The sequence below is a fragment of the Lissotriton vulgaris genome, chromosome 1_1, assembly GCF_964263255.1.
Source record: "Lissotriton vulgaris chromosome 1_1, aLisVul1.2, whole genome shotgun sequence".
NCBI lineage: Eukaryota > Metazoa > Chordata > Amphibia > Caudata > Salamandridae > Lissotriton > Lissotriton vulgaris.
The window spans coordinates 1,922,829,747-1,922,856,197 of record NC_141685.1 but is presented as its reverse complement, the minus strand read 5'-3'; the positions used below and the strand labels follow the sequence as shown (position 1 = coordinate 1,922,856,197).

General features: G+C 42.8%; 1 protein-coding gene across 2 annotated transcripts in view; it reads right to left on the bottom strand.

Moving 5' to 3' along the window:
- NAV3 (neuron navigator 3) overlaps window positions 1-26,451 on the bottom strand; it is a 1,035,010-nt gene that overhangs the window by 171,995 nt on the left and 836,564 nt on the right. Inside the window, exons 24-27 of one of the 2 annotated variants that reach the window (XM_086919576.1) lie at window positions 25,117-25,228; window positions 17,045-17,166; window positions 15,316-15,336; window positions 11,036-11,199 (exon numbers count right to left, since the gene is read on the bottom strand). In XM_086919576.1, the coding sequence (XP_086775702.1) occupies window positions 11,036-11,199; window positions 15,316-15,336; window positions 17,045-17,166; window positions 25,117-25,228 (419 nt within the window). The remainder of the gene's footprint in view (window positions 1-11,035; window positions 11,200-15,315; window positions 15,337-17,044; window positions 17,167-25,116; window positions 25,229-26,451) is intronic. The other variant, XM_086919578.1, reaches the window with a different exon arrangement.

Here is a 26,451-nt window from a genome sequence, read left to right as displayed (position 1 = left end):
AATGTATTTCAGGTATGGAACCCTTCATCAGGGGTAACTGAAATTAAATATGCTAATATGATAGCAAGAGCTGTTCATTGGAGCCCTGCCTGGTAGCATATAAAGTGTTTAGGAACCATAGATATTCCGCCAAATGTATACCAAGCAATTTGTGTGTCGGAAATGTGGCCAGAAATTCAGCAGTCTAAACCAAAATAAACAAATGCATCATGTGCAAGAAAAACATGCCAACCATGTGCTTAAAAAGCAACCACAGGAGTTAAAGCTGTAAACCTGAAACAATCCTAACCCTTGTGTCACAAAAGTAAACAGGCATGTGGCGAAGTGCTGACTGATATTATGACATATAAACATAATCTTTATCATACTGTCAGCTCTTGGCTCATCGTATGCTTAGAGAATCTTGTTTAATGCAAAAAAGTAAGAATTGAGTGCCAAATACTTGTGTGTGAACTAAAGTAATAAAGTCTCCTCTTAGTGATGCAAAATAAGAATGCGTATGTGGGGTGTCCGACTTGTGTCTGGAGAAATATGTGTTGTGAATTCATAATAGTATTACAGCATTAACAATGCATGCTAGTGCTTGTCTAGAGAAAAACGAAAATGTTTTATTGCCAAAATGCAATGCAACCAACAGTAAAAAGAAAAGTGATCAACTTGTGCCAAGAACACCGCTCTACCTGGAGTTGTGATGCTACATATAGAACAGCGTGTCAACATACCTACTGTTTCTCTGACCTTCATTTTGTTGCCCATATGACTCTAAGCAATCTACCATTGCTAACCAGTGCAAAGGTGCATGTCCTTCCCCCATAAACATGATGACATTGGTGTATACCTAATTGGCATATTTGTTGTACTGGTAAAGTGGTGCAACATATACCCAGGGCCTATACTTCACATGCCACTAGTGTGCTACTGCATTGATTGCGCCACCTACAGAAGTAGCCTTTCAAACATGTCTCAGGCCTGCAACTGCAGTGCTTGTGTGTACAGCTTACTGCACTTTGACTTGGCATTTAAAACTACTTGCCAAGCCTTAAACTCTCTTTTTATTACATATACCTCACCCCTAAGTAACCCTAAGGGCATGTTGCCATGTAAGTAAAAGGTAAGACATGTAGCTGCTTTGCATGTCCTGCTAGTGACAAACAGCCTATTTAATTTTTCACTACTTTGAGGCCTATCATTCTCAAAGCCCAGCATTGGGAATTCCTTAATACATTTTTAAGCTGTAATTCCTGATCAGAGAGGAGTAGCTTTTTCATGTTTACATATGTCTGGTGAAGTTGGATTTAACATTACCATTTTAGAAATGCCACTTTTAGAAAGTGGATGTTTCTCTGTACTTACTGCTATCCGTGCCTGACAGCCTGTCTCCAATATACGTGTGGGTTGGGTGACATCTACAATTTGTGTATTACCTCTAGACAGTCCAAAGCGCAGCAAGGTGAGGCTCATCTGCATTCTGAGCACTCACCTGCATTCCGATAAGTCTACCTGAGATGGGAGGGGCTGAAATAAACACTGCAATAGGTAGTGTCCTGTCCACCTACAAAGCACATATTTAGCACCACAGGTGCCCTGGCAGACAGGACTGGGTTGGAAGGGATCCTTGTGCACTTCAGAGAGTTGCTTTGAAGTCACCTCCTACATCAAAGGCACCTTTGGGTATACATACTGTGTCTCTAAGCCCCTAAAATCAGACACTTCTGAATCTTGAACTTAAACTCTGTCAGAAGGACTACTGTGCTGCTTAAAAGACTCAACTGGACTTGTTTTCTGAAAGGACTGCTTTTCTGCTTGTTTCCCTGCAGCTGCCTGACTCTGATGAAGGACAGCTGGACTCTGTCTTCACTCCAAATGAGCTCCAGGGGCTTGCTGGATTGCCTCCTGTTTTCTGAAGCCTCAGGTACACAAAAGACTTTTGAAGAATTCTGCTTGTGCTGCTGCACTCTGCCCTCTGTGAGTCTTACCATTGCCTGAGGTGCCCTATCCAAGTTATGGGCCTCAGAAGTGGGTTCTGCAGCTCTTTGTCATTAAAACTGATGCATCATTATCACTGAGCTGCTTGGAACCAATGCACTGCCCGTAAACGCAGAGGCTGTACGACAACAGTGGTTCTACCGCCTGTGTGGCCTGATGACTATGCTGTTTTGCCTTCACTTCAGTGAAGCTCGACCCTGACACAGCGGCACGACTGTGTGAAAAAGATCGACACTTTGAGCCCTCAGCATCAACGCTTTGCTCCATCCAGTGTACTTTATCAGCAGGCCCTGCGTGGGTCCTGTAGCCAGCCTGCCCTCCATTGCAATAAGCCTGAACTCTGGATTTGCACAGGCCTCTCGCAACCTCAAGTTACCTTTTGAAAGCTAGTGACTTCTAAGCACTATTTTTGCATTTAATATTTAAAAATTCAAATTTCGACTTCTACTGATTGGATATTTGTTGTTATGGTCTTGTTTTACTCAGACAAATATCATCTATCTTTTTAAAATCTGTGTGCAGTCTTTTTGTGGTGTATTCATTGTGTTACTGTGTGTGTGTGTGAGTTACACAACTACTTTACACATTGCCTCTTTAGATAAGCCTGACTGCTCTGTGAGAAGATACCAAAGGGGGATCACAGGTTATCTTTTAGTGTGTATCTAGCATACCCTGACTAGAGGGGTGGTTCCTGCCTGGCCTCGGTGCAGACCTCAGCCAACTAGGAATTCCATTTCTAACACTGGGGATCAGCTGTAAGGACATGACTTGTGTTTGTGCAATACCATACAATGACTCATTGTTCACTACAACTATTTAATTAGACTAATTCAACCCTTTTTCAATCCCCCCTGTTTTTACATCTTTTGAATTTTCCAAAGTCCTTTTCCCCAAGTCCCATTTGGTCTTTAATATCTGTGGTCCTACCTGGCAATATGAAATTTGAGCTGGTCAACCTGGAGGCATGCATAGAGGCCGAGCTCATGGGGTTCTGGCAGGTGAGAAGAGTGTTCTGCAAGGGAGGTGTCATGAAGGCAGAGCTTCAGAAAGCCTTGATAGCATGGGAATAGGCTCACCCAGAAGGGGAAGTGAATGAGGAGGATGGATCAATGTCTCTGGAAGGTTCAGAGTGGGGCCTGTCAGAGGGTCTTGTCATGGAGCCTATAGAGAGGGGGGAGTAATTTTCTCCCACTACTAGCAGTCTACTCTAGACCAAGCATCAGTGTGTGTTCAACGAGCCTGCCCCCAGAGGAGCTGGCAGTCAGGAGGGAAGAGAGACACCTCGAACTAAAGCTTGCCTTGATTGACAGGGGGCAAGCCCTGGCTAAATTACAGAAGGAGCAAGCATTTAGAGGAGAAGAGGCTAGCTATGGAGGAAAGGAAGATGACCCATGAGCTCAGCCTCAGAGAGAATGATATTAGAGCTCTTCAAGTGGGGTCCACCAACAGCAATATTGGTGGCAGCATATCTGCCACCAGGTTCCGTATCCCAAAATATATGGTGCAAAACTACATAGTGGGGGAATGACATAGATAAATGGCGGGTAGCGTATGAAGTGAGTTTGAAAGTGCACAGGATCCCGGAAGAATTCTTGATGATGGGGGTAGCCTTTGGCAGTACATGCCTATGGTGGGGAGGGACACACTCCTTAAACTGGAGGTGGGGGACCAGACCAGCTACACTGCCATGAAGCCCATTTTTGTCAGTAAGTTTGGGTTGACACCTGAGAAGTACAGGTAACGGTTCAGGGCCAATCACACACTCACTACACAAACAATGGTGGATTTTCTGGACTATGTTGGTAAGGCACTGAAGAGCTGGGTGAGGGGCAGCAATGTTAATGATTATGAAGGGTTATAAAACTTGTGTTTGAAGGAGCACATTCTTCATACTTGTTTTCCAGAGCTGCGCCAGAACCTGGCAAGCTTACTGGCACCAGGGCCTGTACTTCAAATGCTACTAGTGGGCTGCAGCACTGATTGTGCTACCCACAGAAGTAGACTTTCAAACCTGTGCCTGTGTGTGCAGCTTACTGCCACTTCGGCTTGGCATTTAAAACTAATTGCCAAGCCTTAAACTCCCCTTTTATTAAATATATCACCTCTAAGGTAGTCCCTAAGTAACCCTAAGGGTCCATGTAATTAAAGGTAGGACAAGTATTTGTATGTTTTGCATGTCCCTGTAGTGGCAAACAGTATATTTTGTTCTACAATACCTGAGGCCTACCTCTCTAGTAGGTCAGCATAAGGAGTTTCATATGCCTGAAATAGTAATGCTAAATCCTCCTTACTGGTGAAGTTTGATTTAACATTACTGTCATACAAATGCCACTTTTAGTTAATGGACAGTTTTCTGCAATTACTGCTCTTTGTGCCTCACAGCTTGCCTCCAATACATGTGTCTGTGTTGGGTGACGGCTATACTTTGTGCATTTTCTCTAGACAGCCACGAACACAAGAAAGTGAGACTCATTTGAATTCTGAGCACTCATCTGCATTCCGATGAGTCTTCCTGGACATGGAGGAAGGGGAGGCTCTCACACACTTTATTAGGTAGTGTCCTGTCCATACACAAAGCACTGATTTACCCCCTACAGGTAGCCTGGCAGACAGGACTGGGTTGAAAGGGATCCTTGTGCACTTTCAAGAGTTGCTTTGAAGTCACCCTCTACATCAAAGGAACCTCTGTGTATAAATACTGGGTTTCTGACCCCCTAAAATAAGACATTTCTGGATCTTGAACAGAACCCCCATCAGAAGGACTGCTGTGCTGCTTAAAGAACTCCACTGGACTGCTGTTCTGGATGGTCTGCTTTTCCGCTTGTTGCCCTGCTTCCTGCTGCTCCCTGACTCTGCTGAAGCATAGCTGGACTCTGCCTTTCCTCCAAGTGATCTCCAATGGCTTGCCTCCTTTTCCGACATCTCAGGGACACTAAAGACTTCCTGTATTTCTGCTCATGCTGCTGGACTCCGCCTTCTGTGAGCCCTACATTTGCCTGAGGTGCCTGCTCCAAGGTCTGGGCCTCATGAGTGGGTTCTGTAGCTGTTTTCTTCAAAACCATCGCATCATCACCATTGCACCACTTGGAACTCACGCATCGCCCCCCGACACCGAAGCAGAGGCTGCTTGGCTACAGAAGTTCTACAGCTTGCACGGCCTTCCAACAGTGATCGGCGCGGCTTGACGACAAAGCATTGCCTTTAATTTAGCGAAGCTCAATGAGGATGCAGTGACCTGACTGCGTGGAAATGATAGACGCACTGAGCCCTCGGCATCAACGCTTTGCTCCATCCAAGGTTCTTTCTAAGTGGGCCTGTTTGGTGCCTGTGGCCAGCCTGTCCTCCATTACTAACGGCCTGAACTTTGGATTTACACTGGTCCCTTGCAATCTCAAGTACATTTTTCACTGCTAGTGACTTTTGAAAATTATATTTTTATTTAATCTTTAAAAATTCATAACTCGACTTCTCCTTATTCGATGTTTGTTGTTTTGGTCTTGTTTGACTCAACTAAATATTCTATATTTTTCTAACCGTGTAGAGTATTTCTGTGGTGTATTCATTGTGTTGAGTGTGTGTGTGTGAGTGAGTGTGTTGCACAAATACTGCAGACATTGCTTCTTAAATAAGCCTGACTGCTCTGTGCCAAGCTACGAAAGGGTGAGCACAGGTTATCTTTTAGTATGTATCTAGCATACCCTGACAAGAGTGGTGGTTCCTGCCTGGCCTGGGTGCATATTTCAACCAACCCAGAATCACATTTATGACAGTGTACCATTGTAGGAAGCTGGCTCTTTATATAGGGCACTAAAATGAAATACACTGTGCACAGAGTCCAGTAAGACCCAGGTTGTTATACTGAAGCAAAAATAGATAATACTAACACTCTATTTGTGGTAGTGAGGGCGAGCATTTAGGTTTATCAGAAGGTAGTGCTAAACATGTGGTGTACTCACAGAGGCAATAAATGAGGCACACCCAAGAATAAATCTGAGACCAATGTGCTAAAATAACACTTTTTTATATATATTTTAGGCATCAAAATCAGTACAATTAGGCAAGTTTTGAAAATACAGTTGCAGAAGAAATATTTTAAACACCATCATTATTACATTGATGGTCAATGTAGAATACACAGCAGTAACCTGTGTCACCGTTAAACAGTTTTAGTATTGCAGGCAATGGGAGACGGGCAGGACCGTCGATCAGAATACACAGCGGTAACCTGTGTCACTGTCAAACAAGTTTAGAATTGCAGGCAATGGGGAAATCGGGTGACGGCAGACTGTCAATCAAAGACCATCGCGGTCAGGGAAAAAAGCACATGGGCTTCTGCAAGACTTGCTCCAACGGGCACTTAGAGCCTGGTTTAGTCTCTACTCTCCCATAGTAGAGGTCTTTGAGGTCCCACGACCTGAGTGAAACAGTCAGTTCTTGATTATCTTGCCCAGGGACGCTGTATACAGGGACACATGGGAACGTACGTCACTGGGGGTGGGGGCAGATACGCCAAGGAAGTGCCTTGACGGGTCCAGCGGCAGGCACTTCAGTCATTGTTTCGGATGTTGATTCAGCTCCATCATGCAGGGGGTTGGTTCCACCAATCCAAGGGAGGTCCTGGTTCATTGTCAAAGGCAGGCAGACCACCCAGGTTTCTGGAGTTCAGCTGCAAGATGAGTCAGCTTTTGGTGCAGGACTCGAGGAAAACAGGAAGGCTGGCAGCGTTGACGCCAGGTCAGTCATATGTCCTCTTCTCCTTGCGGTTCTTGGATTTCCTTTTTCCTTCTTAGATCAGTAGGATCTAATTTTAGGCCCATGGGGTACCACCTAAATACTAAATCAAGGGGGATTAAAGGGTGTACCAGTCAGTACCCAATGGGATACCTAACTTTAGGTTGCTTACAACCTTCATGATCACTTCCGTTGGGTTAGTGGGCAATAACCTGATTCTAGTGGGCTAATGCCTTCCAAGACAAGATGGAGGATTGGAAAAGTGGTTTCCACATCAACTGCACCACCTTAGGGGGGGGAGCAGGCTGAATGTGGGCACACCTCCTAATCTATCACATTTTTCCAACTGTCCACCCACCAAAAGTAGAGCAGCACAGGAGGTTTAGCTACCATTGTTTTCCACTTCAATTGACACACAAGATACTTATCATGGTATCAAAAAGAATTGCTCAATAACCTCTTTGATATATACCATAGGTTACCGAATCTGACTGGTGAAGCGTTGAAAAAGGACTCCCACACCGTAAAAATTGTGAAGGACGATTAGAATATATATTCCAAAGTGAACAACTGCCTAAAATTATCTTAAGCCCCGATGAAGTTCCAGGAGTAATTGGAATGAAACCTGTTGGCTGGATTTTTTTTGTCTATTACGGAAGAAATACAATAAAGGATATATTTACAAATACGCAATGGACTATCACTACTTTCGGGTGCACCTTCCCTTTTTGTTCACACCTCCTAATCTAGCTCATTTTCCCACCTGTCTATCTGTAAACAGTAGAGAAGGACAGGGGGGTTGGCATCCTCCACTATCTGGAGATGACTAGATTGCGTTTGGAAGAAAAGGCTTCCCACCTTGGAATACCATTCCAGCCTGGAGGAGGTGTGAAGCACCTCCGCCCAGTACAGGTATGGTTTTTGACCTCGGAGAGCGAAAGCTCTCAGCCCATGAGGTCAGAAACATGTCTGGTGGTGGCAGGCTGGTTAAGACTAGTAAGAGAAACACCAGTGTTTGATAGGTGTTCAGGGGGCACCTCTAAGACTCCCTCTATGTGCATTTATTAATAAACCCAACACCGGCATCAGTGAGGATTTATTAAGATGAGATGTTTGGTACAGTGAAGCCATCATGGTGCTGGGGAACTCATAATGATGGGTTTCCAGCCCATGTACTCTCTATGACTTCCCTGCACACTTACAATATCTAAGAATGGACATAGATATTGTAGGGTCATATCTACTCAGGCAGATATGACCAGCCATGTGATATGGTGGACCCTGCCTTAGGGCTGGAAGGCCTGCAGTAGGGGTGACTCATCTAGATCTCATGCAGTGCCTGTGGGCAACCACACAGGGATGTGTGCCATGTCAACTCTTCAGTTTTCTCTGCACCAAGACACGCAGCCTGCAATGGCAGTTTGCATGTCTTTGTGAGAGATCCCTAGGGTGGCACAATTAGTGCTACAGCCCTAGTGGACCCTCTTCAGTCCCAATGCTCCAGGTACCACGGGTACCATTTACTAGGGACTTACAGGTGTTACTGAAGTTGTGCCAATTGTGGTACAGTTTTGGGAAAGAGCTCTGGCATATAGGAACCGGCAAAAAGTAGGGGCTAACTATGTTAAGGAGGCACTTTCCTACAACCATTGAGAAATTAAGGTTGTTTAAAGCACATATGTAGCAGAAGTGTATGGCATGTTGACTCAAAGTATGAGCCCTGTAGAACAATAGAAATTAACATGATACTCAAATCATGTTCATTTTGTGTTCATGTAATGGTGTCAAACTTGATATAAACTAAATGTGACCCCTTATCAATTTTAAGGTTAACAAGTGCAAAATGACACTTTTGTGATTTCAAAAGAAAAAATAGTTTTGAATGTGAAAAACTGATAATTAAAAAAAACACTGTTATGTTATAGGGAATTTATTGAGCGCACGTACACCAAAGGTCTCTTTGCGCTGAGTAGGAAGCCACCCCAAAGATAAAGTCTAGCAATAGGCCTAGGTGAAGAGCCAAGTTTTCAGTTTCTTCCTGAAACACATGTAATCCAACGTTTCCCTCATATCAATCAGTAGGGAGTTCCAGAATTTGAGGCCTAGCATAGAGAATCGCGACCCACCCGTTTTTTTGCGCTTAAATCTTGGAATCATCAGCATGTTTATTGTTGCTGATCTAAGGTTCCCTTTAGGGAGGTATGGATGGATCCTCCTAGAAATAAATTTGGGGCCCCTATGGTTGATTGCATTTAGGATCATGCAGCCTGTCTTAAACATAGACCGCTGGACCATGGGAAGCCAATGAAGCTGCTTCATCAATGGCTTAGTATGGCAGTATCTCAGTGGTTGATAAATTACTCTGGCAGCTTGATTCTGTATCAGCTGAAACTTGTGGATTTGATTGGCTGGGAGCCCTAAGTAGATGGCATTGGCATAATCCAACCTGGACATAATCATAGCCATCGCGATTACCACACTTGCTTCCCTAGTGAAGAATCTCCTATTCTTTTTGAAGTTCCTCAGTTGATAGAAGAATGACGTTACCATGTTAATCTGCAATTGAATAGATAGGTTAGCGTCAATTTGGATGCCAATCTGGATGCCAAGGCTTTTACAGAGTTCTTAGGGATTGGTGGAGTTCCTAATGCATCCGGCCAGTGTGCTGGTGTCCAATGGTGTAGTCTGTTGTTTGAAATGACTATCTCTGTTTTATCAGAAGTCAATTTGATAAATAACATGGTATTTTGAAAAAATGCCTTAGAGTCCTCCATCTCGTCAATTGGGAAAATCAACTGCATATCATCTGCATATTTGTAGATCTTAACCTTCCGATGTTGAAGGGAGTGGATCAAGGGGCAGATAAAAAGGTTGAACAGATGGGGACAGGGAAGAGCCCTGTGGTACCCCGCAGGTGGTATTGACACTGGCCAAGTTATAGGGTGCCAGCCTGACTGACTGGGTGCGAACAATAACTCATAATAATGTGTTAATAATGTATGAAAACATTATGTTGAAAAGATAACAAATGACCACGGACAGAAAACTGAATATAATATAACATGGACAAATAGCTTTCTTGTCTAAATTTAACTCTTAATATGAATTACTATTGTTTGGTGGCAAAACAAAATGCATCATAATCTTCATGGCAAAAAAAGGAGAGGGAAACAGTAGTCCTCCGGATCTGCGCTTGCTGGCGGGGAAAAAGAAAGAACTGATATAAGCACCCGTGGGCGCATCTAAGTAGCTCCAGTGCCATCATCTCTGCGACTACGACGCCAACGACGTACGTGGAGCCGCATGACGACTCCTACCAACGGCAGGGGTACTGCTGACAAAATCTTTCCGGATCCAGCCTGACGCCTGGGGGTAATTCTAAGGTAAGGAATCTATCACTAAAGTGTTTCTTTCTGATTGGGGTTTTTATTCTGATTCCTAATAATGCTTTTAGGTTATGTTTGATTTTCATTTTTCTTTCAGTTTTCCTCACATGTGGGCATTTTCTGAAATCAACAACATTCTTGGTGTTACAATCTGCCGAATATGTTCATTTCATTGACAGGCATTTACAGGGATAAAGCACCATACTGCCAGTGATTACACTGTTGCGATGGATGCAGTTGTGACATTTCACAGTAACAGTTTTCTTTGGTGCCAGTAACTGACATTTTTGGAGTGCTTACAACCTTAAGAATTAATCAAGGTTTGCTAACTGAGATTTATTTGACATTGCCAATCACTTCTTTGTAACAAGTTCAGTACAAGTCTCTCTTAGATTTCCATCTTAAGTCTGTAGAGTGTACATCATGACAAAATCGGATACCAGTGGCTTGCAAGTGCAATTCTATCAGAAAGCTTTACCCACCTCTTATCTCGTGCACCACAGGTTATAGTCAATGTATTGCATCTTAAGTTACAGATGTGTGTTAACTTATCTACTTCTATGCCTCTACAGTCGGATACATGGCAAACGGGTTTTCTGTGGTTCATATGTACACCGTTACATTTCCCAGCATGGCAAAACAATCAATAAAAACAAATAAGTTTAAAAACCTAAACAATTAATAAAACCAAATAAGTAAATTAAACCAAAGCAATCAATAAAAAAAATAATTAAACCAAAGAAATTAAAAAGAAATAAGTAAACTAAACCAAGGCAATAAAAAAAAACAAATAAGTAAACTGAACTAAAGCAAACAATAAAATCAATAAATTAAACTAAACCAAAGTTCATTGTGTTGAAATTGTATGATATAGTAATCGGATTATGCGGGGCCTACTAAATCAATGACAGTAGATGTCTGGAATAACTTACGCAGATGCAGATTGTGATGGCTTCATCAATGACAAACATGGTTCGCCTGACTGGTGGCTGAACTTGGGTGATGATGGAATTGATGAATCATTCTGTTCTTCCATGTCCGAAGGCTGCTTGCTGGACTTTTTCTTGCCGAAAGCCTGCTTAAAGGAGCTCCTCAACTGAAAAAGGATGAACATTTACTTATATAACCAATAGTACTTGGAGACACTTAAGTCTTTCAATAATTAGATTGCAGCTGATGTCTTAGCCAGTGCCACAGGTCTGAATATAATTTCATAGGAAATACATCATAATTTCAGTAACCAAGCAAAGCATATGCATTTAAAGCAAGCAGATGGAGCAGGTTCCAGGTTATTGCAAGAGGCCATCCATCATATACAAAAAAGCCTACAACCATGGTAAGTTTTAAGGACTCTAGAAGACAACTATTATAGTGCAGAAATGTATTGCTGATTTTCTCAATGTTGTCAACTCACTTTTATAGATGAATACTAGTCTTTCTCGCATCTACTCTTTACTTGAAGAAAGATTTTAAAAAGTACCTGTCACTTGCATTTTAAAGCAGAAACTCAATGTTAGTAACTAATCGGTCCATGTACAGCTAGAACCTCATAGAAATGCCAAGAACAGAACCATGAGGCCTATGTTTTTGATCCATACTAAAAATGTAAAAATGGGGAGGAATGGTCAACGTACCTTGTTTGCTAGTATTTGCTAGCATTAATTGGAATTGACAACGTTTATTTTATGAGGGCTTTCAAATAAGAGAAAACTCATTAACGTCAAAGTACATTGTTTTCAGGGAGACGTTCCTTTTCATAAAAACTAAAAAGGTTCTGCCAATAGAGAGACGGCTCCTCCTCCCCACTGCTTTCAAGCAGCGCAGAAGCTAAAACATAACATTATAATAACTTTCACTTATTATCATTTTATGTTTTGCTGCTTTGCAGGCGGGCAGGCGGGCTGCTCTGCTCTGCGAGCAGGGCAGTGGAGGAGTGGTTTGCCCACTCCTAAAAGTGCACAGTGACTGCTTGGCTGGCCCTCTCAGGACGCCCAAACCAGTCATGTGCACTTTCCTACTTCTCCATGCAGGCTGCATTACAACCGAATACTACCCACCTGATTAATGGGAGCACACTATCAAAGCAATTTATATGGAATCATTTAGAATTAAGATTTGTTTTTAAAAAACTGTAAGTTTTGTATTTATTAAATATTTTACTTTATGCATTAGGTTGGCAAGAATTATTAACCATGACGATTTTTATCAACTTGTGTCTTTTAAAAAAAAACCATTTTGTCACCTTTCGCCCTATCTTCAAGTATAGCCATCTGTCATCTACCCTTACCCTATAGCAACTCTTATACTCTTAAGTTGCTATAAAGCATTCATTTGCTTAACATAGAGCATTACAAGAACTCTATTCTGATATCAATAGGATGAGATCTTTTATCCAAATGAGTCTACAAATACTTAGAATAAATATGAGTTGTGCCCTTTATTATTTAGTTAAATAAATGTTGGCAATTATATATACTTTTTTATCCAACATTTCCCTCAGTTATGAACTTCTTATAGGTAAATGAGCAATGACTTACAATGATTCAAAATGTTCACTGATTATGAAAATCTATCTGGTTTATTATGTGCAGTAGTCCTGTTCGAGACACAAAGAGAAGTTTATATGATACAAGTTATAGATCATTTTGATGTCATTCTGTGTTGTAGATCACCTAGAATGTTGTCAACTTTATAAAAATAGTATATATTTTATACCACCATTTCTTTTAGGTAGTACGTGGCTACTCCAGAAGAAGGCGCTGGTCGCCGAAACGCGTGTCGAGAACTAATCTATGCCACTTTTTAAATTGTATTTGTTTTTTGTTTATTGTATTTTATAGTGTTGAATTAAATGAATGTAATTTCATTGACTGCAATAGGGAACCATTTTTTTAATGTATTAATACATTTCTAGCTATTGAATTTTTTTGTTTTATAATTTCTCTCTAATTCCATGTCTCTTACTTCACAATTGTTAAGAATTTTTTGCTAGGTTGTTATATTTCATGGGCTGCATTACAACCTGCATGGGGAACAATACCACCCCTACAGACCCTGGCTGAACACTGTGTCACGGCGCTCAGACCAATCACAATGCTTCAATTGCAGTGTTGTGATATGCTTAGGGGAGAGAGCCTGGCTGCATCCCTCCTAAAATCGGAAGCAGGAGAGCAGAAGCAGCGACGCGGGACCGGGCGGCGCAAGGTAAGTGATTATTTTCATAACATTTTTCCGTCCCTCCCGCACAAACCTCCTACCCCATCCGCGAGTCATGCCTGCCGCTGCTGTACCAAAATGTATTGATTTTCTTTTTATTATAAAGTGCTTGTCTGCCACGAGGGATTCTGGGCACTTGATGAGCAACAGGCTATCGAGGGAAGAAACTGCAAAGAATTCTACGATGAAAATCAATGAGGAAACAACCATATCTCTAGCTGTTTGAGAATGCCAAGTAGCTTGGTGCTATCCTCAATGACTATGGAAATTAATTCCAAAGAAGAACACTGTGACCCACGAAGGAGTTACTTCCCATATGAAATTTGAAAATGTGGTGGACTTTCAGAATTCCTCATAGAAAGAATACAGAGGGTAGGGGGCTGCAGCATTCACACAATAGGCCTGCTTTTGACCTTGGCGGACGGTTACTCCTCCACACCTGCGATGGATATCCCGTCCGCTCAAATAAACATCCCATTATATCCTATGGGATTTATATTTCAGCGGATGGGATATCCGTCACCATTGAGACAGAGTCACCCGTCCGCCAAGATCTAAATCAGGCCCAATGTGTCCAATCAGTTGGGCCTGTACCATGGAGGGCTTGATGAGTTACACAGAGAATCTTCAATTATTCTATCCATCCCGTTAGGGGGCAGTTAATATGTTTGAAACCCGATAAGATATTAAAATACAGCCAGTCATAAAGTTACCTGATGACTTTCAAGGCCCCTTACGCACGTAGTCCCAGGTTCATTCAGGAACTCCTGCCTAAATACACCACTGCCCGTAGTCTTCGGTCTGCCTCTCAAATTCTCTTGACTGTTCCTCGTTTCAAGTTCCAACGTAAGGGAGGACGCAGGTTTGCCACACTTGCAACTAAGCTGTGGAATACCCTCACTTTGGAGATCCGCTCCTCTACCACTCTTCTTCAGTTCAGGCGGCAACTCAAAACGTGGCTGTTTGCGCAGACCTTGGCGTAGTTCCCCTTCTATCTCTCTGGTGTAGTTTCCAGACATGTCGGTTAGCGCCAAGAAACCCTTGGGTGAACGTGCGCTGTGCAAATTCTGGCTAAGATAAGATAAGATAAGCCTTAGCACCAATATCCAGCAGAATGAATGTGTTCTGGCGAACTACCATTGCAGCAGGGTGAGGTACAAGCAATTGCAGTGACTGAACCTGGAAATCAGAGAGAAAGGATACGCTTTTTTTCCCGCAAGATCTGAATCTGACATTGGCCCAATGCGGTTACTACTGTAATGTCGGTTCCAAACCGAGGTCAGAGTGTGCATGGACTGACACATTACTGACTGGGCTATACATTAATATACCCATTGCGGTTTGTAATTTTTTTATTCTGATTTCATAGTGTGGACAACTTCTGATTTTAGACAAAGGAAGTGGTATGTGGTTAGTCCTGTCCCGTTATACAAAACCACGGCGAGGTGGTGTTTAATTGGTCTGTTTTAATACCTACTTGGGTTTTCTTTGCCTTTCAATCTGCTCTTAGTGCTATACAAGAGCCCATTTCTTCCAAACTAATGTGTCTTACCATCTGATTATCACCGTGTGTCCATCCATCATAACAGCTATTTATATCATTTGTTCCATCCATTCAGTCACGCCTCAGAGCCCCCTTCCCGTCGACCTTTCCATCTACACATAAATCAGTTAGCTGTCTGTACACCGATATAGCCATCAATTCAAACACATTATTTTAATCTTATACTTCTAGACATATGTTTTGTGTTTCCATAGGGTGAAGTTAGTCCTTAGAAACCAGTATCTGTTAGGAAAACAAGATTATTTTTGCCTTGAAATCCAACAGTCAATCTTTGTTTGCAATTTTGAATTGAAATTGAATCGAGGCAAAAGGAGAAGAAAATTAGATCATCTTTTTTAAGCAGCCGCAAAAGCTTCTGCCAAAATAAGTAGCAATCATGCCAGGATAGGGTTTGTATGGATGCATGCCAAATTAGTCATGTTTTATATTCACCTCACTTCCTTTAGAGTTCACCTTGCAGAAACATGAAAGAGTGTGGAATTACACATCACGGGAAACATGGCTGAGCAGAGTTACAACAAACTACCATCTGCATACACATTCACAAAATAAAACGTGTGAGTCTTTAATAACATAATTTGTTATTGATTGTTAAATCCATATACTAATATTGGGTACTAGCTAGTTATGATCGCCTAGTGAAATGGAAGGTTGCATTGCCCCATTGATTTTCTACCTTTTCAACATTTTCAAAGTATAGGTGGACACAAAGCAATGGCACGAATGCTGGCTAAAAGCAAATTGTAATAGAAACGAGTCAATTAAGGCAACCTCATGCCGTGCTACTGTATAAAAGCTTAGGATCTCTTCAACGTTGCATTTCTAACATTTTAAAGTGTATTGGCTCCATTCTGGGTTCCCTGCTAGCTCAGCCAATACCAGAACTGGTAAACATCAATAATGGCGAAGGTAACATTTACTAGATATGCTATTAACACTTAATTCTGAGCGCAACACCTTCGAATGGGGGAAAACGTGGATATACCACGTTTTCCGTGGATATACCACGATTTCCTACATTCTGAGATAAAAGAAAACCCAGAACGTGAAACGTTTTCTCTGCACAGGTTCCACCACGTTCTACAAGGCAGAATTTGCACAAAGATATAAACAGTGATGTATTATCAGTATGTTATAATCCAAAATCGGGCACAAATGACTAATTGCTTCCCAAAATCGGAATACAGGAGCTGCAGAATAAAGCCTGCTATCTTTTTAGCACAATTTAATATTTGCAAAATAAATTACAAAGCTATTTGTGCTAGTTATCTGAAGGAATGCTAGTCCACACAACAACGTATTTAGTTACATATTTAAAGAAATTAACCTGTGAAAACAAATATTCATAAATAAGAAAAAGAAATCAACACAGAGGGGCTAATTAGGATGTCAGTGGGACCACCACCGACAGGCCATCGGTGGCAGTCCCACCGACATCCAGCAGTGTGGCCCGACCGCCACATTATGATGCGGTCAGTCGGACTTCATCAGTTAGAGGGACCGACTGACGTTTCTGACAGGCTTAAGTAGCCCGCCAGACTGCCAGTCGGATCGAAGTCTCTGCAGTAGGGGCGATGAATGCTCAGGCACCGCCATAGGGATTACAATGTCCCTTTCTGACAGCCTTTCCATGTCAGTCCGACTGCCATAGTAAGGCTGTCGGAAAGGGACTTTGGGGACCCCTAGCAGGGCCCCGCCCCCCGACCCTCCGCTATGAGGCCCAGTGGGGTACCTGTGGTGCCCCCTCAAACATCCATTCCCTGTGTGCCAGGAATCATCTGGTGCATGGCACACGAGGTATGGAAGCTTAAAAACATCCCCTTTTCCACTTCAGCTTGTGCTGCTCCCCTTTTCCGGGCCGCAGCACAAGCCGCAATGGAAAACAGGATGTTTCCGACCACCTACACGGCCATCGGATCTAATTCGGCAGGTGGGACATGCCGACTATCTGTCGGCCGGTCCCAATCCCCCAATGATAACGGTCGGACGCTCATTGGACCGCCATCATAATCAGTCCTACTGGCCGGCCAAATTTAATTTTAGGAAAATAGTTATGCTATTAGATTCATTTCTACATATTTATATTCTATACAATGGATTAAGGAAGCCTTCTAAAAAGAACTAAAAATCACAACAAGATATGTAACCGCCAGACACTTACCCAGCTTTTCTTTTTCTTTTTCTTGGCATCCACATCATTTCCACTTCCAATGCTGGAATGGCTAGTAGCACTGTTAACACTGGAAACACTTTCTGATGAATGTTGTCGCCTTATTCGCATATCTAAAAGCAACAGAAAACCATCTGAATTGTGGGTCTACTTCTGTTGTTCATATATGAAATGAACACACTACTAAAATGAAACTAACTTGCCATTTTATACACTAGACTGGAATACTAGACGCCCTGTTGATGACTCAAGGGGAAAATAGCCTGGACAGTGACCCATAAAGTCACACTAAAGCAGACACAGAAAACAGAACAAAGAGTTCACTCTGTCTTTTAACAGTTTTGGTGCTTGCGTCGGCAAATGGCAGATGCAAGCACTTCCTCACTGGTGCGGCGCACGTCCATTGGCTGACACCAGGGAGGGCTACCTTCATTCCTCCGGTGCAAAGTACCAGAGGTTTCTTTATTTTTTCCCTAGGGGAGTTACAGAAGGCTTTTTGTGTCTCTCACCGCCGCCCAGCCCATTTGTGACGTCAGCCCGCCGCGAGGTGCTCTTGCATCACAGTTTTCCCCACCGGAACCAGGACAGCTGCAGGTAAGGCCGCTCTTGACTCCAGCGGGGGAAAACGGTCCGTTAACGACCTCCCCAGCTTTTCAGGGAAGCCTTGTTAGAAAGGAGAGAGTCTCCCCTTTTAAACAAGGCCTTTCTGAAAGGGTTTCCTGGCCGTGGATCATAGCATTGCTGCGATCCACTGCCAGGAAACCCCACTAGACACCAGGGATCTCTTGGGGAGGTCGGCCCTCATGGAATTAGGCTGCCCCAGGGTTATTTATAAAAAAAAAAGTTTGCTTTTCCCAGGGGCCATGCAATTGCCCCCCTGACATGGTAAAAAAGAATGGCAAAAATGGCAGGGGGTCCGCCCTCTTGCTCACTAGCCGACCCCCTATATTTGTTTATAGATGTGTGCTTTCCCTGTGGGCCGAAAAGAGATATCTCTCCCTCTCTCTCTCTATATATATAATATATATAAATATATATATATTGAGAGAGGGGGAGAGTCCCTCTTTCTCTTTGTAGTATAAGACAATTGCATATATATTGTTTGGTGCTGGAATGGTAAGGCCATTGGCCCTTTAAATGTGACACTCTTCTCACTGACTCTATGACCCACTTGAAGGCCACGGCCGAAGCGCGTATGTCTGTCTATTTTGCACACACCTTGCACTTTTCTGGTTTAAAGATTATTAAAGAAAGGATAAAGCTCAATAAATTACCCTTTTGAAGACTCCCACGTGTTGCCATCGATGGACGGGTCCGCCTTGCTCACTACATATACATATATATATATATATATATATATATATATATATATATATATATATATATATATAAATATATATATATACACACACAGAAATGTCGCTATCAGGGCTTTGCGTGGGATGTAAAAGCTGGGGCGGCTCAAAGAGGTGTGGCTGATGTAATTAAGGGTGTGGCTTTAGAACATGTACGCGGAAAATCTGTGCTTAGCTTAGTGTTCTGCCCGACTGGTATTTTTGCTACTTCTGTCGGGGCATCCAGGTATAATACAACAAGCAACATTACACCTATAAGCCAGTACTATTGACTTTGCCTGTGCTTGTGAGATGCATAATATAAATAAGCCACAACTAGGACTTTGTTGTATAGCAAATTGAAAATACTTCAGTTTTGAAATGATGAGACTATGAAAGAACTATAATGAGTCTCTTTGAAGTTACATGAAAGACAGTAAAGTGTGGTACTGCTGCAGAGTCAAGATTTGTTTTTCTGCTAGAGAGAGAGATAATTGACTTTTGTCCAGTGGCAGTTTTGACGCCATAAAGTGACGCAGAGGGCATGCTGGGAAGAACAGATCTGTATTATGTGGATAGCTAAGTGGATAAGTAAAGCCAGGCATTAGAAATGCTATGAAACTAATGGAATGTATGTGAGAAAGATGAAGAGATGAGGGGCACATTTGCTGGATGATAGTGAGGGAATCCAAGAAGGTCATAGTGTGCATTTGTAGAGCATATGGTCACCCTTAGGCATCTTGGAGCTGAATAACAGATGTTTATTGGAGGTCATGGTGTTATGTTCCATTTAGGTACTCCAATATAGGCTCAGGTAGCCACCTAATCTTTCACCTATATTCTCCACTAACATTACACTACTTAAGGGTTGTTAGTACTGAACTTTTACCTAGTTACGGAAATGTCAATGACATGGGGTTTTCTCTGAAAGCTTAAACCTCATTCATTATGCATGAGGATTCTTGGAATCACAGTAAGACAGCAGGCCTACCATCTCCTGCATGATAACTATGTATATGGGTCATTCCTTACATTATCCTAAGTCCGACATGACACAGCAGGGTATATCCCCAGGGGGTACTGCTTTGGGTACATATACATCATCTCTTGCTGAGATAGACAGAGAAGAGAAGGACTTCCATGCCGACACACTGAAGCGAGATGCTGAGGCTCATGCATACTGACACTCCAGCCCGCAGTGGACTGATAACCCTTGTGGAGTGTCCACCTCAAGACCAAGATGGGATCCCATAGTCTCTCACTTCAGGTAATGGGGTTGACTTTATCCAAGAGGGATTATCGGCTTTACACCCACATTCATGCTAGATACCTTTAGGTACATCTAGTTATGGTCGCATCGTAGGAGTGTGCATTCTACTGTCATGTATTTCATATACTTGCCTGTATTCATTCTTTTAGCACAATGGTAGAAATCTATCATCCTGTTACTCTGTTAGTGCTTATAATCATTTGCATCTGTTACTGTCTAATGATTGTTTCAGCACACCTATTTTACATTAGAATGACGCTGGTTCAATAAATACTTATTGAGAAATGTCCCCACAGTTTATTCTGTGTATCTCTCTGAGACGAAATGAGCACGAGTGACCGTAGCACTGTTTCCACAATTCTGAGGGATCAGGGTTGTCATGCTCGATAGTTGCCAAGAACTATTCTCTCCTTGGTAAGAGAGGTTTCTTGTGGCACTGTGAGCTAGCTGGTATACAGGCTGACCTATTCGGAAGGGGTGTCTAAAATCAGTCTGACTCCAATCCTACAGTATATGTTGTCTAAAAGTGCAGATCCTATATTGGTTTGTAGGAACTACACAACAATGGGGAGATGCCAAAATGGTTGTTGCACTGGCTGTCACCAGCTCTAAAGGCTGCAATGATGGGTATGTGGCAAGGTGAAGTAATACTGTGTCGTCTTCTGTCTTTCTTAGTGTTTTTGGAGAGCCTGCTGATTGTGGAAAGGCAAGTTAAGGTGACTTCATCATTCCTAACTGTTGCACACATCACTCATTCACACACCCACCTACACTTTGAAATCTACAACCTATCTGTCTTCTACGTAGGATAGTGTTTTAAAAGGAAGGTTTTAGGCAGTAGCAGTGGTGGTGTATTGTTGTATGAATGCTGCCCAGGCCCTAAATCTGGTTCTGGAGTCCAGCTCTGAGGCAGGATCAGAGACTGAGACAGCAGATACTGAGACAGCATCTGAGGGAGAGGACAATGGAGCAAAATCTGGGAGGTATTTTTCAGTCGGCGCAGTTCCATCTGACGATTCATCTTCCAGCTATTTTGAAGGAGATGTTGTCAGTCGTGCTGCCCCTTTGCAAGCACAGTCTGTGCAGCGGGACACCAGTAGCAGGTTAGAGCAACCCAGAGAGCAGGCATGTGCAGCCACAAGCACAGATGGAGTACTCTCTTGGCAGCCTCCCAATTTAGTTTATCCCCAAATCCCGCCTTTCACTGGCAACGCTGGATGTAAAGTCGATACAGTAACTTTTTTGCCAATTAACTTTTTGGATGTTGACTTCCTTGATGAAATTGTGCAGCAAACAAATTTGCATGCCGAACAATTTCTGAGGGAGCATGGAGGCACTTTTGGGCCTCATTGTAGGGCACACAAGTGGACTCCCACTTCATTAGGGGAGTTGAAGATATTTTTGGGCCTCAGGCTTAAAATGGGGATAGTGCATAAACCAACCTTGCTGTCCTACTGGTCTACTCACATAGATTGGTTAACCCCCATCTTCACACATGAGCAGAGATCGCTTTTTACTATTGCAGCGCATAGTAGAAGACATATAGTAAAGGTAGTAAAGATACATGTCATGACTTCATCTCCACCCATGGTTTCAAATCCATTGCTGCCACACTCGCACTGAAATTACTATGATACCTATGGGTCAATGCTGAGTGACATGTTCATCCTCCGTCAGAACTTAGCAGATGTTCAGTTTGCTGTATTATAAGTGCATTACAGTCATTGCACGTAACAGTGAATTAGACATATGCTACGCTGTCACGTACTACCCGTATTTCACATTTTATCGTTCTTCATAACTTATGATGTTCTCTTTAAGAAGCTTTGGAAAATTTCCTACATATTTGCCTTGCATCCACAAACTGGAAGGAGTTGGATTTAGCCAAGTGAGTATGCTAAAGGCGCATGAAAGACATGTCTTCCTGAGCCTCATGTGGCTGTCATGGGAGCCATTAGTAAAAGAGCACTCGGCATGTGTTAGGTAATGTTCAGGAAGAAGTAGGCGGAGACTTGATAGGCGGTAAAATGTGGTCAAACTAATTATGTCTTGTGGCGTATGAATGTGATGTGCCCTTGCATGGCGGTGTTATTTTTATGAGAGTGCAAGTGATCGGTTTGTTTGAGCCTGTGGTCGGTGATATGGAAGTCTTGTGTGTGGAGTGTGAATGGCATGTGAATGGACAATAAAGCAGTTGGTGCCGTGAATTGGCTTTATGGCTCACTTTCAGAAGGCTTGGCTTCAATATTTATATACTTTGATAAGTATTTGTGCTTTAAAGTCAGCATTTCTGGAGGTGCAAAAACCATCCAGTGTAAGTGGTGGATTAACGTTACTAAATTATGTTTATGTTTGGCCGATTTGTATAGCGTGCAAATACCCAAGGGGTGTCTCGGCGCTTAAGGATTATAGATTTTAGACAGGGAGACACTCGGGATTATTGGTTGAACAGCCACGTTTTCAGTTGTTTCCTGAAGGAGATAAGGCTGGGACTGGTTTTAATGATGAGAGGGAGGGAGTTCCAGAGTCCGGCCGTGGAGACTACGAAGCAACTGTCTCCCCAGGTGGCTTTCTTGGTTCGTTGGACAGGTAGGAGGTATGCTGAGGAAGAACGTAGAGATCTGCTGGGTGCGTATAGGCGGAAGGCCTTTTTTAGGAACTGAGGGCCAGAGTTGTTGATGGCTTTGTAGGCGATACATAAGGCTTTGAACTTGGTGCGACTTCTGATGGGCAGCCAGTGGAGATGGCGGATGAACGGGGTGATTCATTCGAACTTGGGGATACCGAGTAGGATTCTTGCCGCGACGTTCTGCAACAACTGGAGTTTGTTCAGGACCTTTTCTTGGGCATTGAGGAGGAGGACGTTGCAGTAGTCGGTTCTGGAAAAGATTAATGAGGTGATCAGAGTTTTGCTGGCAGTGGGTGGGAGGTATGGGAGAAGCTTTTTCATTTTTCTAAGGGTAAAGAAGGAGGTGGAGACAATCGCATTTGCGTGATGATTGAAGTTGAGCTTATCGTCAAACAGGACCCCAAGATTTCTGACCTTGGTGACAGGTTGTGGAGGAGGGCCCTTCTCGTTGGGCCACCAGGTAGGGGACCATCCTGGAGACAGGTTGCCGAAGGTCATAACTTCCGTCTTATCGGAGTTTAGTTTTAAACAGTTGCTTGTCATTCAGGAGATAATGGCTAGCATTCCCTCCTGGAAACTGGAAGCAACTGTTTCCCCGTCCTTGTGTACTGATAGTACCAGCTGAGTGTCGTCAGCGTAGGAAGTTAAACTTAGGCCATGAGATTTGATTACCCTCGCCAAGTCCGAAACATAAATGTTAAATAAGGTGGGACTCAGCGAGGACCCCTGAGGCACTCCGCATGGGAGGGTAAATACAGGTGAAAAGAAGGAGGCTAGTTTTACTGATTGGGTCCGATTGGTGAGGAAAGAGGCTAGGAGGTCTCTGGCTGTGTGATTGATACCCATTGCTGAGACACGGTCGATCAGGATGGCGTGATCGACCGTGTCAAAGGAGCAGACAAGTCGAGAAGTATCAGGACTGCTGCGCCGCCTTGATCTAGGGTCATCCTGATCTCGTCGGCTGCCTTTATAAATTAGTGTCAGATTTATATTTGTGGCGGTTAAATGGCCTATTGAAAGACCTTTTTTTTGTAAATATGGGTAGCTGAGGATTTTGTGCCCTAGCTTAATCATAACCTAGACAAATTTTCACATTTTTGAGTAGCAGACAAAGAGGGTAGTACAGGGGTGAATAACTTGCGTGGCTCTCACATATTTTATTTTGGCTCAGCATCCCTTACGAACCTTAAATTTAGCTAACATTCAAAATTTCTTCACATTTAAGTGATGGAATCTGCGGCGACCTACAAAGTTCCATCCATCTAGCGTTTCCCCAGGTCTTCCGATAAAAATGGTACTTCACTTGTGTCGGTGGGCCAAGTGCACGTGACAGGCAAGGTGACAAAATGGATTGTGGAAACATCAAAATTAGCTATCACAAAACAACCTGGTTTTGCAAGGGGGGGAGTCACCTGGGTTTTTGGCCCTAGGCTCAGCGGCCAGCTAGGGAAGCTACCAAACATACACATTTCTGAAAACTAGAAACCCGGGGGAGTCTAGGGAGGCATGGCTTGCGTGCCCCCCCCCCCCCCCCCCCCCCCAAGTTTTTCTACTCAGAATCCTCTGAAAGCCTTAAATTTAGTTGTAAAAAATAAAAATCTTCTCAAATTTCTGTGTGGGAAAGTTGTGGGATCACAAATTTCCTACCACACAGCATCCCCCCAAGTCTACCGCTAAAAATTGTACAATGTGGGGAAGAAAGGGCAGACGATGTCCACATGTTCTGGAGTTGCCCATCCCTGAGAATATTCTGGGAAGGAGTTGGTAAGACGCTGAACTCAATATTTCAAAAACATCTAAATGTAAGTACAACTCTTATTCTCTTTGGGATTGATAACATAACAGGGATAGCTAAATTAACAGTAATGGAAGCAAAGTTACTTTTTGTATTAATGGTGATAGCTAGAAGGGAGATCTGCATTAAGTGGATTGGTCCTCAACCCCCGACGCATGTAGAATGGTTGAACTCAGCTATCAAGATAAATAAACTGGACAGAAGGGGAAAAACTAGCAAGAGGTTTAAATATTGGGAAATCATGGAAAAACATCTGACCTCTGAGGATAGGGCAGAACACACTGTCCTATGATTAAAGCGAAAGCGTATTCTGGTTTATGAGTATGATACTCATAGAGTAGCCAAGGTGGCTAGCTCCCCCCCTCTCGACTACAGATATGTTTATATGTAAATGGAAAAGGTTCTCCTCTGACCGAGCAAGACAAGGGAAAAACTCCCAAGACAAGAGAGACCATTGGGCAGTGACGGTACAAAAAGAAAGCTTCAGAGGCAGAAGCCAAAATTTCCAAAATACATAAAATTTTCGCATTATGAGGATAATAAATTAAAAAAAAAAAAATAAATGGTACCACACTTGTAAGGGTGGGCCAAGTGCCCACGGCAGGCAAGGGCCCAAAACGTATTGAAGAGGCATCAAAATTACCAATCACTAAACAACCTGGTTTTGCCACGGGGGTTCACCTGTGTTTTTATCCCCAGGCTCGGGGGCCATCTAGGGAACCCTACCAAACCCACACATTTCGGAAAACTAGACACACTGGGGAGTCCTTTGAGGTATAGCATGTATTTTGTTGTCACTCTGCTTTCCATTAAGTTTGTTCAAAATGTAACCATGCTAAAGAAACAATTCCAGAAAACCATACTTGATGATCTTCTTTTGTAAACTCTGGATTTATTGTTTTAAGTGTTTTGACCCTTCTTTAAATTGGTGAACAGTTTTGCACCAACTACATTCTGAAAAATGTCTCCCAACCCTCTGCCTAACACCAGCGATAGCATGTTACCTATCTTGATCTTGAACAATTAGAAGGGTACCTCTGTGAGTTTGATCAGAACCATTCAGTGCTCCCTGGATAGCAGCCTGTGCATCAGCATTCTGGGTTTTCAGTGTTTCTATGGTTTCCTTCAGTTCAATAAGCTCTGAATCCTAGGAAATGGAGGAAGCACAACATATCCTTCATTAAAATAAATTGATTAAAATGGCAGCATATTCAATTAAACAAGATTTAAACAGGATTCACAATTAAGCTGGCTGGATGGGCAGAAACATGCAGTTTAAGACTCTCAAACTGGTCCACTTAGGCACCACACTAGCTCATTCACAAGGTCAGACAGACCATCAGTAATTTCTCCGGTGGGCTAGAGCCACTGAAGTCAAGATCGAAAGGCCCAGGTGTCTTTTACACTTCCCCAATTCCCTAATATTAATTGCAACAGGTGCAGGGGGCATCAAGAGAGAGAGGGGCTGATAAGGTAAGAGAGAGATTTAGAGATCAGACAGGAAGGAGTGAAAGAGAGAGAGAGTGGATGGATGGAGAGAGAGAGAGGGGGGAAAGGAAGGGAGCAGGGGTGGAGTAACCGTTTTGTCTGGACTGTCTCCAGTCTGGCCAGCTCATTTACATTGATAGCTAAAAAAGTATTCTGTTCTATCATCACTCCAATGCTTGAGGAGCAAGCTTCCTTCTTTGTTTAGATATTACTGTAGGTATGTGTGTGAACCTCACCTGAATGGCATAAAATACTTTGCAAAACATGAGAATTCATGATAATTTCAATCAGCTGAGAACAATACTAGCAGTAAATGCTGATATGGTGCAATGCCTAGATGATGGTTTACTTCATAGTTAGTTCATGGACATGGCGATCTTAAAGCCGGATGTTTATAGTACTTTTAGAAATGGAGGACACCCTCAGTCATTTGGAACCAGATCGAAAGAGAGAAAAGGCAGACAAGGTAGAACGGAGGAAGAGAAAGAAAGCAACACAGTAATAAAGGGAAAAATAGCAGGGTGGGTAATAGTCAGTGTGATATAAATATACAGGACGTGTATGGCGGTGGAAGAAAGAAGCATAAAGAGGAACCAAAAGTAGACTGTCTTGATATTCAGCAGCCTAGGCATCCAACAGTGTCCGCAGCAGGCATCGATGTGGGCCTCTTCTTTTATTTCTTTAATGTTTGGTCACTGGGGAGGAATGCCTGTTATAAGTGTAATGGAAAAGACAGATCGTTGGATTCAATTATTTTTCTTTACTCCTTTTGTCTCCTGTCGAGGTTTATAACTGCCTTCATATTTTGGGTGCCTCTTGGTATATAACATGCTTACCTCCCAGATAGTTTTGTAGGTCCAACAGAAAATGTCCAATTTCTTC